This window comes from Ovis canadensis, chromosome 15, assembly GCF_042477335.2.
Source record: "Ovis canadensis isolate MfBH-ARS-UI-01 breed Bighorn chromosome 15, ARS-UI_OviCan_v2, whole genome shotgun sequence".
NCBI lineage: Eukaryota > Metazoa > Chordata > Mammalia > Artiodactyla > Bovidae > Ovis > Ovis canadensis.
In genome coordinates, this window is record NC_091259.1 from 46,523,790 (window position 1) to 46,542,637 (window position 18,848).

The window sequence follows — 18,848 nt, forward strand, 5'->3', positions numbered from 1 at the left end:
CACTGGCCACATGCAGCTACTGAATAATTGAAATGAGGCTAGTCTGAGTTGAGAAGTGCTATAATTAAAAAATACACACTGGGTTTTAGTATGAAAGAAGAATGTAAACTATCTTGATTATAACTTTTATATTAATTACATGTTGGAATGATATTATTTTGGCTATACTGGCTTAAATACAATTTATTATTAAGATTAATTTCACTTGCCTTTAACTTTTTAATGTAGTTACTAGAACACTTAAATTACATTTCTAGCTCATTTTTATGTCTTGCATAATATTGATATCATATAGTACTGCCATAAAGAACATTAGAAGTAAAATTAGTGTACTTTGAACAAGGTATGAAGATTAGAAAATAGTATTTTTATCAATATTAAAGATAAATATACTGTAATTTTGTAAGAGAATGTCCTTATTCTTAAGAGATACACACTGAAGTATTTAGAGGTAAAGGAGCAAACATGCTGTCTGCCGCTTATTCTCAAAAGTTTAGAAAGACATAAAATGAATATATATTTATGGAGAGAGAATGATAAAGCAAATGTGAAATGTTGGCAATTACAACATCCTGAGGGAAAGATAAGGAGTTCTGTGTACCATCTTTGCAACTTTCATATCCATTTGAAATTATTTCAAAATAAAAGTCTACAAAAACCACTCCCACATGATGGTTAAAATAAGCAGTACAGTAACAGGGATAAAAAGAAGGGTGGTTAGCACTGAAGAAAGAGATGTGGGGAAGGAGATGAGAAACGTGCTCCCACAAGGTGGCAGAAAGTATGAAGAGAGAGAACATTTAAAGTAAAACCTAGGTGACGTGGGGATGAGTCAAAGTGACAACATCTTGGTCACCAGAGGCTCAGAAAGTGAGAAAATAGGAGAGGCAATATTTGGAGAAAAATACATCTCCCAGAATTAAAGGAAGAGGAAAGATGTCATATATAAAGAACTCATAGAATGGTAAAGCATTTTTCAAAAAGAAAAAAAAATCCACACTTAGTTCATGTTCATAGTGAAAATTAAGGAATTTAGTATTAAAATTATCAAAGATACATTTTAAAAAATTGAAATGCACAAAGAGTAAATCACTTGGATAAATAAAAAATCAGGTTGACATTGGACTTAACAGTGGAATATAAGAATCCAGTGTTTTACAGTATGAAAGAAAAGGTTTTTGAACTTAGGTCACAGATTGAGCCATACGCTATTTAAATGTGAGAGCATGATAAAAATATTCTCAGGTACAACCAAAACCTTATGGGGTGTGCCTTGCAAAGACCTGCTATGGAAAAACTCTTGTAAGAAATACTCAATATGAAAAACACAAAAAAGCCACAGCGATCAAAACTTTAGTGAAGCTTATGTTTGTATAAAAAAGCAATGACTAAAAGAAAAAATCCATATGATATTACTTATATGTGGAATTTAAAGTATGATACAAATGAACCTGTCTATGAAAAAGAAAAAGAATCACAGATAGAGTAGACTGGAGTTGAGGGAGGGATGGACTGGCAGATGTAAGCTTTTGTATACAAAACAGATAAACAACAACATCTTACTGTATAGCATGGAGAACTATATTCGATATCCTCTGATAAATTCTAATGGAAAAGAATATAAAAACAGAATGTACATATGAATAACGGAAACATTTTGTTGTACAGCAGAAAGCAACATAACATTGTAAATCAACTCCCTTCAGTAAAAAAAGAAAATATCTGTAATAATTCAGAAATAAAGTTCTAGAAAATAATCAGTATGAAGTGTATATTTGGGTACAGGGATCATAGAGATCAAAGGAATGAGAGCATGCTAATGTTCTTGTTTTTGTTCAGGGAAGATATAAGTATAAAAATGTTTATGAAATCAATAGAGGTAAATAGACATAAACATGTGTCTTAAATTAAAGGCAACCACCATAAGAACCAAAAAAATGAGTCAAGTAACTTTTAAGCCATTGGCAAAAAACTTGACTCAGGGAGCAGAAAGAAGTCATTTCAGAAAATATAAAATAAGGTAGCAGAAAAAATTTTAATGTGACTGTAATCACAATAACTGTGGGATAGATGTGATGAAACAAAACAGAGCCAGAGGGACCTCGCATGGACCAGAGATGCTCATGTGCCATAAATGAACACATCCCTTGGCACCTGGGATGGAATAAGCTAAAATAAAGCTTTCTAGAGTAAACAAATATGAGGTTACTAAAAAAATACAAAGCTCTGTAAATATAGAAAAGCAGAGATTACCTATTACATACTCTCTTATCACCTTCAACAAAAAGGTGATCCAGAAAGAAACTTAACTAGGACATGGAGATGACAAGAGGGGATCTCTATCCCGACCAGGACTCTGGGCTGAACAAAAGTTCCTCCCCTGAGAATTCAGAACCACGAGCTTGCAGTTTGAGGGTGTTCCATCGCTGTGTAGTTCTTGTGTTGCTCTAAAGAGGTCTGATCTTTTGTTACCCATTTCTCTGAATGCCCACTGCTCTTCAGAGTTGTCCCTACCCCAGTTATTCTAAACTTTCATGACGTTGTGTTGAGCACTTTTTCATTCATTGTGCTGAGCATGTGGTTCTGCTCTTATGTTCCATACCATGAATGGGCTTGGGCCTTCTGCACTATCTGCTGTGCAGGTACTGGGTTGGCCAAAACATTCATTCAAGTTTTTCTGTTAAGATGCTATGGAAAAACCCAGAATGAATGTTTTGGCCAACTCAATACTTAGGATTCATCTTTCCCTGCTCTGCTTGGCAGTTGCCATTTGTCTATGGTCTTTTATTTTCCCAGATTTTAGTGATATTTCTTGCATGGTATGGCCCTCTTATCTTTTTGGATACATATATATTCACCTAGTGTTATTTTTATGGAATTTGAGGAAAGATCAAATATTAATATGTGCATTCAACCTGCTTGTTTATGGGACGATGAGATTGTTTTTTTTTTTTCTCTTCTCTCAAAGCATACTCCAGTGAGTTGTTGCTGTAAGACTCCCCAAAGAGATGGAGGGAAGGGAGGAAAAGAGAGAGAAAAAGCTATTTAATCTATTCTCTCTGCTCCTTCTTTACTGAAACAGTGTATCATGACACATGTGCTTGGTACCAAATTCTATTTCCTGGCGACATACTCTGTTCGTGACTCAGCCTGGTGGTGGCACAGCTGGGAAGCTCTGATGGGCACCGTTACTCAGCTCAGAAAGAGATTTCCCAGTGATGATGGGAAGTAGAATTATTGTTTATTGAATGTTGAATTATTTCTGAAGTTAGATCAAGAGAAGGGGGCTGTGGTCTACATTGGGCTCATTGTTGCTACAGGCACTGAGCTAAGGAAATCCACAAATGGTCTTATTTTTAAATGGGAAGGAACTCTGCAAGCTAAATGTTATAAAGCTGACAATTCTTCCCAAAGTAATTTGATGATTTAATACAATCGCACTTAAAATTCTGACAGGATCCTTTACAGAACTTGATAAAAATGATTTTGCAATCATTTATAAAAATGGAAAGACAATATTGAGGAATATTTTAAGATGGAAGAGTTACCTCTGTCTCCAAACTAGAGACTGGCTTGTGAGTTCTGACTCTTGTCCCTCCCACTTCTCCACATCTAATCCATGGCAGAGTCTCCTTCTAAAAGGGAACTCAAACCTATTCATTCTCTCCATCACCACATACACTGCCTTAGCCCAAGCTACCATCATCATTGCAATATCTTCCTTACCCGTCTTCCCTTATACCTCCTGCCCCTTTTAATGTGTTCACCCCTCAGCAGCAATATAAAGTACCCCTCCTCTCTCCTGCCACAACCTCATCAGTGATTTTTCATTGTTCATCTCCCTCCACTTTCTCCCTTGCTCATTTCATAACTGCTACTCATCATTCATCCATTCATCAGCACTATTTATTGAGAGGCTTTCAATGTGCCAGATAATGACCTCAGCCCTGGGAAGGTAATAAGCAAAATCAGGCTTGATTTCTGCCAACACCCCAGTCACCAGTGGCTGACTTTAAAGACAAAGGACAATAAATATGAAAAAATTCAAATGTGTAATTAAATCAATGCCAGTTTAAAATAAGATTAACCTTTTATAACCATGAATTGGCCAAACCCAATGGAGAAAGTGATACTGGATGCTGAAGAGGCTGGGAGAAACAGATATATTTATTCATTACTATTAACATGGTGAACTGATACAAATGTTTCAGAGAGGCATCTGGCAAAAAGTTTCAAGAGCCAAAAAATGTCCATATCCTTTAATCCAGCAGTCTTACTCTTTGGAATTATTTCAAGGAAATGATTCAAAGAAAGGTGGAAGAATGAAGGAAGAGTTGAAGAAGAAAGTATTTTATTATAGAACTTTCTATATTAGCAAAAGGCCTAACATCACTTAAATGTTCAATAAAAGAACAGTTGGATAAGTGACTTAGATCAAGCTGTTATAACTTATGACTATGGAAACCAAATCAAATGCGAAGAGCAGGACATGATGTGGTCACATGTGATGTAGAAACTCTACATACAGTCGACTATATGAGGAAATGAAAGAAGTTGCCAAGTTTAAGAGTGGTGGTGATTCATGTGACTGGATTTAAGAATTAATAATTTTTAAAAATTAAGTGACCAATGGAAAAGATGGCTGAGTTTCATGCTGAAATTAACTTTGATTCCATAGAGTATTCCAGTGGCCATGTTTGTATTCTAGGCAATCTGTTGCCATACGAAAAAAAATTGGCTCTTGGAAAAAATGTTCCTTTTGTCAACATATATTTGTCAAACGGTATTAAATTCAATGTTACATCAAAAGTGAGGGAAGTTATGCAGTTGACATTGTCAAGGGAGATTACAGAGTCTCTGTGGGGCAGAAGCATTTGTCAAAAACACAGATACTGTGCTCAGAGCAAGACAGCAAAGAGACTCAGCACCTGTTAGGCAACTCCCAATTCCCTGATAAACAGTGGGCATATCTCCAGCCCCTGAGACATCCCTACACAGTAATGCTGCCTATTCACCAGGTTCCTGTAAAGAACAAATGCTCCTGGAGCACTGCAGACTTGCAGTACCGAGGACAGACACTGGGGGCATGCCCTTTTCCTAACAGTGAATCCAGAGCTCTGACTTCTAAACTAGGATCTCTGCAGCCCAGGTCTTTATACAGTGGGACCAAGCTGTTTAGAATTTGGTAGCAGTTGAGACCATGGTGGTATACCAGGGCCTTATTAAAAGATGCTTTGTGAATGAGATATGTAATTTTACTCCAGAGGAGAGAAGACCGCCTTGTGATAGCCCCAGAGGAAGGCAAAAGGGAATCAGAAGATCTGAGCTTTGATTTCAGTTCTGAACTCTCTCTGGCTATGTGATCTGAGCCCTTAATTGTGTGTGTTTGTGTGTATGTGTGTGTGTGTGTGTGTGTGTGTTTGGATTTTTTTTCCCACTAATAAAATTAAAAGGTAAAACTTGCATAATCCAGGTTTCAAATGGATTTCTAGCAACTATCCACTTAGGAGTGTTTTAAAAAGATTTCAGTTAGCCAAATAAATGAACTAATGATTGAATGAATTAAAAAAAAGGTTTTACTATTTTCAGATGGCCAGCAGTGATCTATGGCATTGCAATTGGAGGAATGCCAGAGATCATTTATACCATCTTCCTGCCTTCCTCATCTCAGGCTTAGTTCCTCTATGAAACAGAAACATCATAGATACAGAGAATACTCTGTCCTCCAAGAGAGGGAACCCCCAGAAATAGCATTTGGAACAAACCATTTTGAATAATGATTGAGAAGAGCTACCTGCAGATGTGGCCCCCCACAACAGATGGCTGAAAGCCACAGTGGACAAGTTCCCAAAGACAACTGAAGGACAGCCCTCTGAGGCTGCTATCTAATCCTATTGCAGACATTCTCAAGCACGATTACAGACCCCTGAGACCACCCCCACCTCCAGCCCTTTCAGAGGGATCTATGAGGTGAAAACTACTTTCATAATAATACTTAAACAAAATTTTCTTTTTGCCGTGTGTCAACATTAACACTGATGTGGCAAAAGCAATTGCAAGTAAAACTCCTGGCACTCAGTGAGGGTCAAGGCAGTGGCCTTGAACCATATTAATCATAAATGTATTCCTTACCACCAGGGACTAGCCCTAAACAACAACCCCAAAAGTCAGTTTCACTAAGGAATAGCCTTGATGAAGCAATATACATTATTAATGTTATTAACTCTCTATCTTTAAGTACACATGTTTTTATTATTCTGCATGACTAATTCGGAAAAACACATGACGCCTTTTTGCTGTATATTAAATAAAAGCACTTGTACAATTGCTTGAGGTGCAAGTTGGACACTTTCATTGTCATAAAACATCATTTTTACTTGAAAGAATGAATGACAAATTATGGTTATTCAGACTTGAGAATTTGGCATACATTTTCTTAAAAAATGAAATGAGCCTGTCACTTCAAGAAAAAGACCTGACAGTATTTGTTGCCAATGATAAAATCTGAGGTTTCAAGCAAAGCTTGGGATCTTGGGAAACTTGTATCCACTGCCATGAATTTGATAGCTTTCTAATACATTAACACTTTACTGATGAGATTGGAAATGATCTTAACAAATGTGATTTTTGATGTGGCGTAAAGAAACGTTTCAGTATCTGGATTATCTGCACAACTCAGTAAACCAATATTTTTCAAACAATCAATAGATGATGTTATAAAATCATTCATTTGTGAAAGATTCATTGAAAGTACAAGGGAAAGCAACACATTTTAATGTAACAGAGTACAAGTTCACTGATATGGTTTCTCATTCCACATTGTAATTCTCCTTTAAGAAACTACCATTTGCAGAGTTTGGGTGTAGCATCAAATAAGATTATCTGTAATTATCTGAAAAGGTTATTTAAATATGCTTCTCATTTCCAATTACATATCTGTGTGAGACAGAATTTTCTTCACATACTTAAGCCAAAAAAAAAAAAAAGATGACACAACAGGTTAAACGCAGAGGCAAATATGAGGATGCAGGTGTCTTCCATTAAACCAGGTATTAAAGAGACTTGCAAAAATGTAAAACAATGACATCTTTTTCACTAAATTTCGTTTGTTTGGACAATACAGCTATTTTCATAAAATATGTCAACATATAATAAGCTAATCATTATTAATTCATTATATGTTACTTTTAAAAGTTAACTAATAAGTGATATTTTTAAAATATCTTTTAATTTTTGAGATGGTGAATATTGAGACACAGTTCACCTAAACAAAAGCATGTTGAAGTTCTCAATAATTTTTAAGCCTGTATAAGACACCCTGAAATTAAAAAGCTTGAGAACTGCTGCTCTGAGGTGCTTGCAGGGAAAGTGGAATTTGGGATGAGTAATTAGTGAAAAGAGGAGAGCTTGTCATATATCAGTTTGCAATATTGCTAAAAAGTGTCATGACTAAATTGGGCTTAACAGCCAGGGTTGGTTATGAAGACAGAATCGTCCCTGGAGGGGTAAAATGAAAGCCATCTATGACTTAAGACTGGCTGAAATCATTTCTGTGCATATTGAATTCTCAAGTTCCCAGTTAGACCCAGTTATTCTCAAGGGCACCTCTCTGTGCCCTTCTGATTTGCTCCAGTGCCCTTAGTGTCCAAGTTCACCCCTTTCCCTCCAGGGAAGGTCTGGCTCTTTCCCTGCTCAGTACTGACCACCGTGACTAATGTGGGCTACAAATCTGCCTCCCAGGTCACGGTGCATGCCACTCTGAGTCCACCAATCAGTACCCAGGACTTGGGAAGGCCAAAGGCACTTGCAGGCACTAAGAATGAAAGATGAGCATGCTGTGGCTCTTGTCCTGGAGGACTTCTCAGTGCGGTAGAGAAGAAAAGCTCCTGAAGGGATAATTATGATATGATGTGATAAATGCTTTTCTGAACATAGTGACCACATTTTCTTCCAATCAAAAATTAGGACACACTCTGACCTCTGACTATGCAAGCTTCCTCAGGGATCTGGAACACATGTCTGCTTATCCATGTATCAAGAAACTCCCAACAAAACTTCACAGAAATTCTGTATAGATTTGTACTTGATTTTGCCCAAAGACCCAGAAACAATGGTTTATACCCTTTTAAAAAAATTCTGGGAAATAACCAGTGTCAGAACAGAAAAGGCAAGAAGTGCCATAGGATTACAAAAGATGGGTAATGAGCCCCTAACATTTTATTTCCTCTGGATTAGTGGATGGGAGACACTAGAGGAAATTTTTTCCATCATCCCTGTTGAGTGGTTTTTTCCCCCTGCAGGCAGAGTCCAAGACTGTTCAGACAGGTCTCTCACACCAGCTGAATCAGATCAAGAGTCAGAAGAAAGAACTAGTATGAAGCTTCTAAGATCGCAAGCCTTGATTACATGTGGGTAAAATTAAACAATAAGGCTCTTGATCTGCCAAGAAATGCTGGAGTCCCCTCTGGGTGGGCTGTTTGGGGACCGTGGAGGTTCTCGTCTGGACTGGGTCTTCTTAAGTCCTAGTCATGTACCCTGTGCCCCCACCACTTCCTTTGAGGCTGACCTAAATCCCCCTTTTTAGTCCCTTCTGCAGCATCCCTTTTCTTTCCCAGCTGGGGCAACTCCAGAGTGAAGTGAACAAGAATGAAACATACAATGAGCAGAAAAAGCATGCTCAGTACCACACACGGACATCCTGCCACCCACAGAGAGAATGGGGGACACTGTGTCTCAAAGGCAATCCAAACAGAAGGCAGGGCAAGGAGCCTGACAAAACTCTTCGGCATCTTGGATCCACTACCACTAACCATTTTTTCTGAGGGTTCTACAACTGCTGATTCAATCAACCATGGGTCATCAACATTTGGGAAAAAAAATTCCAGAAAGTCTTAAAAAACAAAACTTGAATTTGCCACACAATAGCTATTGACCCAGCATTTACAATGTATTTACAACTATTTACATTGTATCAGATATTGTAAGTAATCTAGAGATGATTTAAAGTATATGGGAGGATCTGCACATCTCATTTTATTGAAGAGACTGAGCATTCATGGATTTCGATATCCTTGGGGTTCCTGGAACCAGTCTGTCTTGAATACCGAGGGATGATTGTACTTACCTTGGACTAGGAGTAACTCACGATGTCTCTGTGATCTCCAGTAAATTCATCCACAGAAGCAAGTTATTTTGATGATGAAATGACACATACATGAGAATGCTCCACATAATAAGTTCACTATTCATGGTTTTAATTTTCATATCATTTGTGTGGTTAATTAATGTCTCTCTCCTTATTAAAGAAGGGTTGTGTCTTGTTTTATTCACTGTTATAAATATATCTAAAGTTTAGCACAGTATTTGACACATGTTAGGCATTTGATGGGGAGAAGGCAATCGTACCCCACTCCAGTACTCTTGCCTAGAAAATCCCATGGACAGAGAAGCCTAATAGGCTGCAGTCCATGGGGTCGCTAAGAGTCGGACACGACTGAGCGACTTCACTTTCACTTTTCCCTTTCATGCATTGGAGAAGGAAATGGCAACCCACTCCAGTGTTCTTGCCTGGAGAATCCCAGGAACAAGAGAGCCTGGTGGGCTGCCTTCTATGGGGTAGCAAAGAATCGGACACGACTGGAGCAACTTAGCAGCAGCAGCAGGCATTTGATGAGACAATTGTTTGATAAAAGGGAGTTGGTAGGGTCCTGGTTAAGTGTTTACTCTAAAACAAGTTAGGGGTTGCCTGACAACTCTCATGGATTGGTATTGGCTACCTGGAGCATGGTGCCATAAGGATTCTAAGGTGGTATCTAATATATCACCTGATGCACACTCTGGTTGAGGATGTTGAATATTTGTTGACCTTGTTTTATGAAGTCAAGGGGTTTTTTTTTGCCAGCTCTTCCAGTGCAAATAGGCCAGTTGTATGAATACAGTCACTTTAAGAGAACTGAGGTGATCAAATATCTGGCCTGAAGATAAGTAGCATGACCTCAGGAATATTTTTTTTTAATCACAAATAAGAAAACACTTAGAATAATGCTATGCAAAGAAGCTGAATGCCTACCACTGTGATATCTGCCTGTCTCAATGAATTCACTTATTTGGAATGTTTCATGAATGAGTAAGTAAGCAGCATCAGCCTGTGTACCCCACAATCAGACAGAACTTTGTAAGACCCTCTCCCCCAGCGCATAAAATAGCTGTTCTACTCACGAGGGTAATCCTTTGGGTGTGTCTTCTCAGACCAGTTCCCATAAAACGTGAGCCTGTACTTAGCAGTTCCACAGGCGCAGCAGTCTAGGATTGGTTTGTCAGTCACCCCATCAAATGTGGAATCTGAAAGAGTCAGGAAGGTCACCAAGTTAGGAAGCAACTGTGAGTCATTTATAAGGCAGTGGCATCTTGGCCTCATCCTGTCCTTAATGCTTGGGAAAAGAATGTGAAATGCAGTTTGTGTGCGTGTGTGCTCAGTCACTACTAGGTCATGTCCAACTCTGTGACCCCATGAACTGTAGCCTGCCAGGCTCCTCTGTCCATGGGATTTTCCCAGCAAGAATACAGGAGTGGGTTGCTATTTCCTTCTCTAGAGGATCTTCCTGAACCAGAGATTGAACATGCATCTCCTGCATTGGCAGGCAGATGCTTTAACACTGACTCACCTGGGAATCAAAGTGCAGTTTTTACTGATCAATAATTCAGAACCAGGTCCAGCTATAACAGATTTTATTTAACTCTAAGGATGATCACTATATTTTTCAAATTAAAAATAAACCAGAACTTTTGCTTTAATAATGTGAGGAGACCAATGGGACCAAAAACATAGAATATTTGGGATGGAGGCTATCTTGGTAAAGTTTATTGTTATCCTTTCTGGACCCGAATCTCCTTTCCCATCCCTCCCACAATAGGATTTCTCCACCAGATTTCAAGAGGAATATGCATGTGTGTGTGTGTTTCCTAAGGAATATTCTCTGGGGCCAAACTGCCGGTACAAGAAGGAAAAGCTTTGACAGAGAGCAATGAGAACAAGTAGAGAGACATAAGGAATGGTGAAAATTATTTCTAAAAAATTATGCATATGTAGTCATATCACTTCTTATCAAGCTTTCAGAGACTTTACTGGGAAGGTTGGGGGTTTGGGAATATGTTCATAAGTTCAGGTTTACTTCTGAGCATAGAAACAGCCAGGAAAAACTTGAGATTCCCTCTCCACCCCCACTTTTAGCTGTGAATAGCTGATTAGTGGAAAAAAAGAGATTACATGAATAAATTCAGTATTTCTGATTGTCAGGCCCACATCCCTAACTGTGCATTGTTGCTTTTAGTCTGTTCTGCTTCCTGCAAGACGAAAACAATGTCTACAGATGCAACTTGCTTCAGCTGCTTTTCCTTTGGTTCCTCAGGAGATATTAACATGAATGTTCTCCCTCCCTCTTTTCTTTTTTTTTTTTTTCAAGTTGGACATTTAATCTTAACTATTATATAAAGAGCAGCAAAAGAGAGTTTAAATATCTTTTTGAGAGTTAGGAAGAGCATTTTACAAGTCTTCCTTATGGAATTCACTGAGTTCTTTTGGTTTGAATGTGCAAAATCAGCGATAGGTGAAAGAAGTGAATTCTGGGTTCGAGGATGGAGACAAAAGTATGGGATACTGTAATAAGCACCACATTACATAGAGTCCTGTATGTGTTGATTCCTTTCCATATACTGTCTCATTTAATCCTGGCAATCCTAGGACATCAGGACTTTGGTTAACTCTATTGTATAGATCATAAAACTAAGGCACATTAGTTAACCAGCCCAAAGTCACTGAGTTGATGCGTGGTGCAGGCAGAACTGGAACCCAGGTCTTTTCTGAATCTACGGCCCATGCTCACTCTTAACCTGTATACCATATCACTGTAGGAAAGACCTTCTGCTGGATAGGCTTGCATAAACACCAGTGGGAGAAATCTGTGTGTTTCTCATTTAGCTTTTTCAAACAAAGAATGGTGCATTAAAAAAAAGTACTTATCTACAGAGCTCCAGAATCTCTAAATAGCCCTAAAGAAGAGATCTGAAATCACCCCAAATAGAAATCATTGTTTGGCTACTTTTTGTACACTAGGAAGAGGCAAGAGCATTGTGTGTGTTAGAAGCAAGCTTCCCACTTCCCTATGTGCATGATGTCCAGGTCTGATTGCTGTGTGAGCCACTTTGATACATAAGGGACAAGCACTATTGAATATATTTTGGGAAAGTTGGCATAAATGAGTAACTCCTAAAGGTTTTTCCTTTTCACATTTCCATTATGATCATCTATGTTTTAAAAAGACTAAGTTAGTTTTGAAAAAGGGATTCAGAGCTAAGAGATACATGCTGGGGTTTCCGTTGTAACTACTAGGCACTGTTAAATGAAGCAGCAATAATCTCTCAAAGAACCAAAATAACGCAAACTGGTAGCTCCACCTTATCAAAAGGGCTTTCTGACATAAGCAGTGAACTTAAAGATACATACAGGGGTTCGAGGGAAAGCACTTATAATAAACACTTTGGAATTCCATAGAAAAAGAAGCTTCCATTGAAAAAATAAATTTCTAAGTTTGAAAATAAAAGTAGACATACTGTTTCCTAATGAGGAAAAGCCCACTGAAAATGGATCAGGTTTTCAAAGGGGAGTGATAGCAAGTGTTAACTTACCCCTCTTCTCCTAACCTGCAGGGCCTGCATAATACCCTTGGTAACTTGAAACTTGAAATTGGTAACTTGAAACCCTGCAGCATCTCTCAAGCTATACTGGCCCCCTCATTTCTATTCTTAATACCAGCTTCCTTTTCTACTCTTACCTTATTCTTTTTCGTGGTGGCAGGTGGGTGGGGGGATTGGGGAGGGCTGCCCTGGGTCTTGTTTGAGGCACATAGGATCTTGTCCCCTGACCAGGGAGGGAACCTAGGAACCTCTAGCACTGGCAGCATGCAGTCTTAACTGGACCACCAGGCAAGTCTCTCTGGTCTTATTTTTGTTTCTCTTCCCTTGCTGATTATCCCTTCTCTATCTACATTTTTCTCTCATCTCTGCTTTTCCCTTCATCTTTTCCTCTTTCTCCTTTGTCTGTGACATGGTCTTAAAGTGAGCATATGTGCACATTTGTTTATTATAGGTCACCTTTTTTAATATTTTATGTTTCTGCTTTTAATTGTAAGTAACTTAATGTCTCATGCCTCTTTTGAAAAATAATTACCATTGCTTTTAATCAGTGCAATTCTTAGATTTCCCCTATGGATTAATAGCTTTAACTGGGGAAAAGAAACACACTAGTTTCTCTCTTTTCTTGATAGACTTGATTTGACTCAACAAAAGTGCGAATACTTTAATGAAAGAGTTGGAGAGAATCCCTTTGCTCTATGGTTGTATCTTAAAGACTTTCTACGTGGGATCTGCTTTGCTAACTGATGGATTACCTCATGAGTCTGCTGTCTCCAGGAATCATCTACAACTGCAACTCACGATCCTACAGCCCAGGTCTTCCTGGGTCGTTTTTTGTCCACAAAGTTGCTGTGGGAAAGAGGTGTTTTTATACAGACTTATGCTTAGTCATTTTGGTAGGCTTTCTGCTTCAGAAGTGGTAATCAATAGAGATTTGCAGTGCCTTTTCATTGATGCTTATCTGCACAATGGTAGCATATTCATAACTTAGACAAGGCTTTCACAACATCAGGGCTGAGGCTTTGGAAAGTGCAATTTAGCTGTTGGTTGCTGTCAATACACAAGGCTGACAGTGCAGTGTATTCTAGGAATCCTCAAATCTGGGAAATAAGGCTGTCCTCTGAAAGTCAAACTAACAAAACTGCACCACGGTGGCCATGATTAGCCAACCAAGAGGTGAGCTAGAATAGCCACAGCTCTATGCCCCGAGACCTGGATGTCATCACATGCAAGCCGGGCAGGGACTGGATTGTCCATTAGAAACCAAGAGCCTCAAGAGCTGAGATGTTCTGGGTTTGGGTGAAGGTTAAGCAAATCTGTGGACTATGAAACACAGGGAAGGAAAACCCCAATATCCATGCATAGTGATGCCCACCTGGAAGCTGCCCGGGGCACTGGCCCACAGGTTCAGCTCTCTCGCCCCTTTGACAGGTATGACCTGATGCAGGGCAGCCAACTCTTCCCCTTTAGCTCCTTCCATGCTCTCCAAGCAGTCCTCCACATACGACCTATTTTCTGCCCCAGCTCACCCATAGGGAGACCTAGGTTTTGATTACCCAAAGCCACAACCCAAGCTTCTGAACTGGGAGATAGCACTTTGATAGAAATGCAGTGGTTAGGGCACTGGCTTCTAGGTTCAAACTGTGACCTCCTCGTGAGCTGTCTGATGCTGAGTGAGCTATTTAAACTTTCCATGGCTCAGGCTTCTCATCTGTAAAATAGGGATGATGTAATCCACATAGGATTGTTGCGCTGATGACATGATTAAGGCATGTGAAGTACTTAGAATGGTGCCTGGCATACAACAAGCACAAATAAATTAGCTATTATTATTTTCCTAGAGGACATTTACCATCTTCTCTTTTTCTTAGTAGCTTATGATTTGCTAGAAATAGAAATGATTTCTTCTTAAACCATGATAGACTGATTTCTTCTCAAACTGTGAATTGTTCTAAAGGTAAATAAAAAGTCTGCGCAAATTAATAGAAAAGAGAGCATGAAGATGTACAATTTCAGCACATTTCCCACTTTTATTTAGTTCTTTAAGGACTTCTAACACATTTAGATGTTTAAAATATTAATTTTTCATGGTAGATTAATAAATAAGCCCTGGGATATTGATAACAATAGCTAACATACACACATATATAATAAATAATTGTATGTATGAGCATAAATGTGTATGTGCATGTGTATATACACACATGTACATATATGTATATTTACTATGTACTAGGAGGCATGGTACTAAACATTACAGTGTCATGTATGACTGGAGGTAACCACTGATTGTGTACATGCCTGTGTGCTAAGGATGCCTGCACATCCAAGGACTAGATCCCTAGATGAGGTGAGGGTCACAAAATCAAAGCCCCCTTGGCATTCCTGTTCCCTAGAGAAAATCTGCTCATCCTGCCTGGGTGACCCACAAGTTCCTGCTAGTGATTATTCCAGAAAACCATTACAGACTTTTTAGAGGTACACAATTGTGTGTTCCTTAATTAAGTCCTGTGAATTATTCCAAGGAATCTCCTCAGAATAATCACTGTTTCACAAAAATAACGAGACGACGACACCAATATAAGGTATATTATCTCCTACCCAGGGAATCAAGCTGAGTAATTAGAGTTTAAGGCAGATCCAATTATCCACAGCACACAGCTAGATTAAAAATTGGAACTACATGAGGAAGCAGAACCCGGAGGAACTCAGAAAACCCAACTGCCTTAATGCCTGTGGCCGAACGCTTAGACTGATCGAGCCACCTTCCATTTATCTGGTCCTCTCCAGTCCACACATCCAGACCTCCTTACCTTGTTCACAAAGTTTCTTGGTCAGAGAGCCTTCATCTTGAAAATAAATGATGCGTTTCTGAACGATGCTAGCCCTGTGGGGAAAGAAGACACAGCACGTGGTGAGGAGGGCAAGTCTGGGGGACATCAGGTTTCTGCTGGTCCCCCTACAGCTGTGTGGCTTTGGGGGGGTGCTCTCAACTCCATGTGGCTTGGCTTCTTCAGTGGAAAACTGGTGTTAATAATAATAGCTACCTCCTAAGATTGCTATGAGAACTAAGGAAAGAACTCTTATGTCAAGAGTTCAGCACACATTAGAGACCACTCAATAAATATTAGTTATTGTGGTGATGTTGGTGGTACTCATATTAAGGCAGGAAAGTGAACTAACAGCATTTTCAGTAACTTTTCTCAATGGTTCATTTACTCTAGTTTTATATCAAACTACTGAGGCCATTTATAGATCAACCAAATTCAAATCAGGAAAGCATGTCAAATTCTCTTCCTGAAGGAGGAAAAAACCTTAAAAATATATTTTGATTTGTTCTGAAAATGTCATTCTATATCTTTCCGGAAAGTCTAGACAAAACTGTCTCTTACATTTTGAACAAAGACAACTTCAGCTGTTACATCTCTCTTAAACATGTCAAACTTGAACACAGTATCTTAGAATTTGGAAAGATATTCTGAGGTTGAAAAATGACTTGATTTGGCCAGCATATATTTTCTCTCTAATCTAGGATTGCACAGACATACTACGTCTCCTTTTACCCACTCAACTGTTGATTTTCAGCTGCCCTTGAACAGGCCTGAAACCCGGTGTTCCAGCAATTTGAAAAGTCTACAGCACAACATTGAGACGGCACCAGTGGATCTCGGACCATTTCTATTGATTTTCTTCAGCCATGCTACTCAATCAAAAGGCAATTTTCACTTTGATTTGCCCTATTTAACAGATAAAGGGAGCTCTTGACTCCATCACAGCTGACCACACTGAACCAGGGAAAGTCACACAAGCTGCCTCTTGTCACATGATTTCAAACCCAGGAAGGGCCCACATATGCATGGATCTGCTGAGCACAGAGTCAGTTTTCTCAATGGTCTGGGCCTATGCCAAATGGCTTTCCAAAGAAATATCTACTCTACCCCCATTCTTACACAAAGGAATAAAATTGAGGCCAGCCTACTGATGTCTTTTACAGTCTGTCCCACCCCAAGAGAGAAGAGATGTTGAAATAAATGAATGAAATATACTTCCTGTTGACACAAAGCTACTGTGAATATTTATCCATTCTGTTGACCATCAAGTAGAAAGTTCCTTCAGGCCAAGAAAACACTCTGGAGAACATTCACCCCAAAGTCAAATTAAAAAAAATGCCTTCTGTTAGCTGGAGCATCCTACCACAGAGACAATGCCTCAGGGAGCATTGTGGTGGGCAAGGAGTAGGCCCAGTGGGACATACCCCAGGCCCCACATTCTTGCTGCAACCATTTCAACTTAACCAACCTCACTCCAACCCAAAGCTGCCTCCTCTCCCATTTGTCTTCCTGTTGGATCTGCTGGTGTATTTTCAACAGTTAGAATATGGGAAGAATATTTTGAGGTTGAAAAATGACTCGCTTTTGGCTGGCATATAGCAGATAGTTTCTGGAGGTGTGTTTAGTGAAAAGGCATTGGACAGGACACTGTCATAAACAAGACATATGGAGCCACTTCCCATTCTCAGAGTTGGCAGAAGAGTGGGGAGAAAGTATCAAACAAACAGATCCTCAGGTAATGAATGGAGACGTCCACAGGGTATGAGAAAGTGTAACACAGGGGATCCTGATCAAGCCAGGAAAGGCTCCTTCCAGAAAAGGTGGCAGCGCTTAGATTTCAATGAGTAGAAGCTAATTAAACAAGTGGGATGGAGGAGCAAAGATGAGGGCATCCTTTTGGTGAGCCAGGGAGGTGTGAGATGAGCTGGGAAGGTGGGCAGGGCCAAATCACCCAGAGCCATGAAGGGAGATGGCATTTTACTCCAAGCTTGATGAGAAGTCTTTGAGGAATGTGCCCTGAGGAGTGAGATGATCCGGTTTGCCCTTTTAAAAGAGCATTTGAGCCAAAAAGTAAAAACAGATTTGTGTGGGGTTGCAGTATACAGAGCTCCCATGCAAATAAAATTTCGTTTCAATAAAATTCTCTTGATAGAATGATTTGAAAACACCTGATCTACAGGATAAAATATTAACCTACCATGGTATTCAAGGCTTTTCATAACAAACTTCCCTCAAACACCTCCTAGCTTTCTTTGTTGGCATTTTGTGCCACGCTCCCTGGGTGTCAGACTGTCAGAAGTTTATCCCTCCTTCTCTGAAATTTTCTTTCACTCCACACTCCCTTACCTGTGCTGTTTCCTCTCCCAGAATCTCCCATCACCTGTCTTTGCGAGAGTCTGTAACAGACACTCTGAACTGTCTTCCTCCCTATGATTTAAAGGTGAGGTTTCCCTGGTGGCTCAGTGGTAAAGAATCCGCCTGCAATGCAGGAGACACGGGTTTGATTCCTTAGTCAGGAAGAACTCCTGGAGACAGAAATGGCAATCCATTCTAGTGTTCTTGCCTGGGAAATCCCATGGACAGAGGAGCTTGGCAGGCTACAGGCCATGGGGTCACAAAAGAGCGGGACATGACTGAGCAACAACAACGACAATTTAATGTCAGAAAAAATGATGCTTAGAAAAATTGCATCACTCGCAGATTTTCCAAAACTATCATTATAAATAGTTGAGGGGCCAGAAATAGAAAAATATATTTTCTTTAAGATATTTCTGTTTCTTTCACCTTGTTTTATAAAGTCAAGGTAGCCCTCTTTTTGATAACAGCTGTAACATCTGAGCCCTTGCTTTGTGCCACTCATTGTGCTAGGGAGGTCCTTCATGTGCATTATCTTATGCTTTACATACACTACAGGTCCTCAAATTCTTTATCAAAACACTTGGGCTAGATGTGCTCCTGAGTTCAGAGTTTTTCAAATGTTAGAAAATGAAGATGGCAATATGCTATTAACAACCCCATGACCAAACACATCCATCTTCTGCAGCAAAATATTTGAATACTCATTCTAAGAGAGTAAATAAAATCTATAAACAGTTTCATATCAGTTTAGGTCAAGTTCAGCAAACTTATCAAAATGCATTTATTTTCAGAGGGATTAAGATGAGGGTTTGTGCTACTTTCATCCTAATCTTTTTTTTTTTTTTCATCCTAATCTTATGGGCGAGAATGACTGAGATGCAGGGAGGTTAAGTAACATGCTCAAGGTTTTGAAGTCTTTCATCTACTGCCAAAGCCCATGGTCTGTCTGAGACTCAGAGTGCTTATACG

General features: G+C 39.3%; 1 protein-coding gene across 1 annotated transcript in view; it reads right to left on the minus strand.

Moving 5' to 3' along the window:
* SPON1 (spondin 1) overlaps window positions 1–18,848 on the minus strand; it is a 313,280-nt gene that overhangs the window by 166,056 nt on the left and 128,376 nt on the right. Inside the window, exons 4-5 of the mRNA XM_069554328.1 lie at window positions 15,504–15,577; window positions 10,219–10,341 (exon numbers count right to left, since the gene is read on the minus strand). Of these exons, the coding sequence (XP_069410429.1) occupies window positions 10,219–10,341; window positions 15,504–15,577 (197 nt within the window). The remainder of the gene's footprint in view (window positions 1–10,218; window positions 10,342–15,503; window positions 15,578–18,848) is intronic.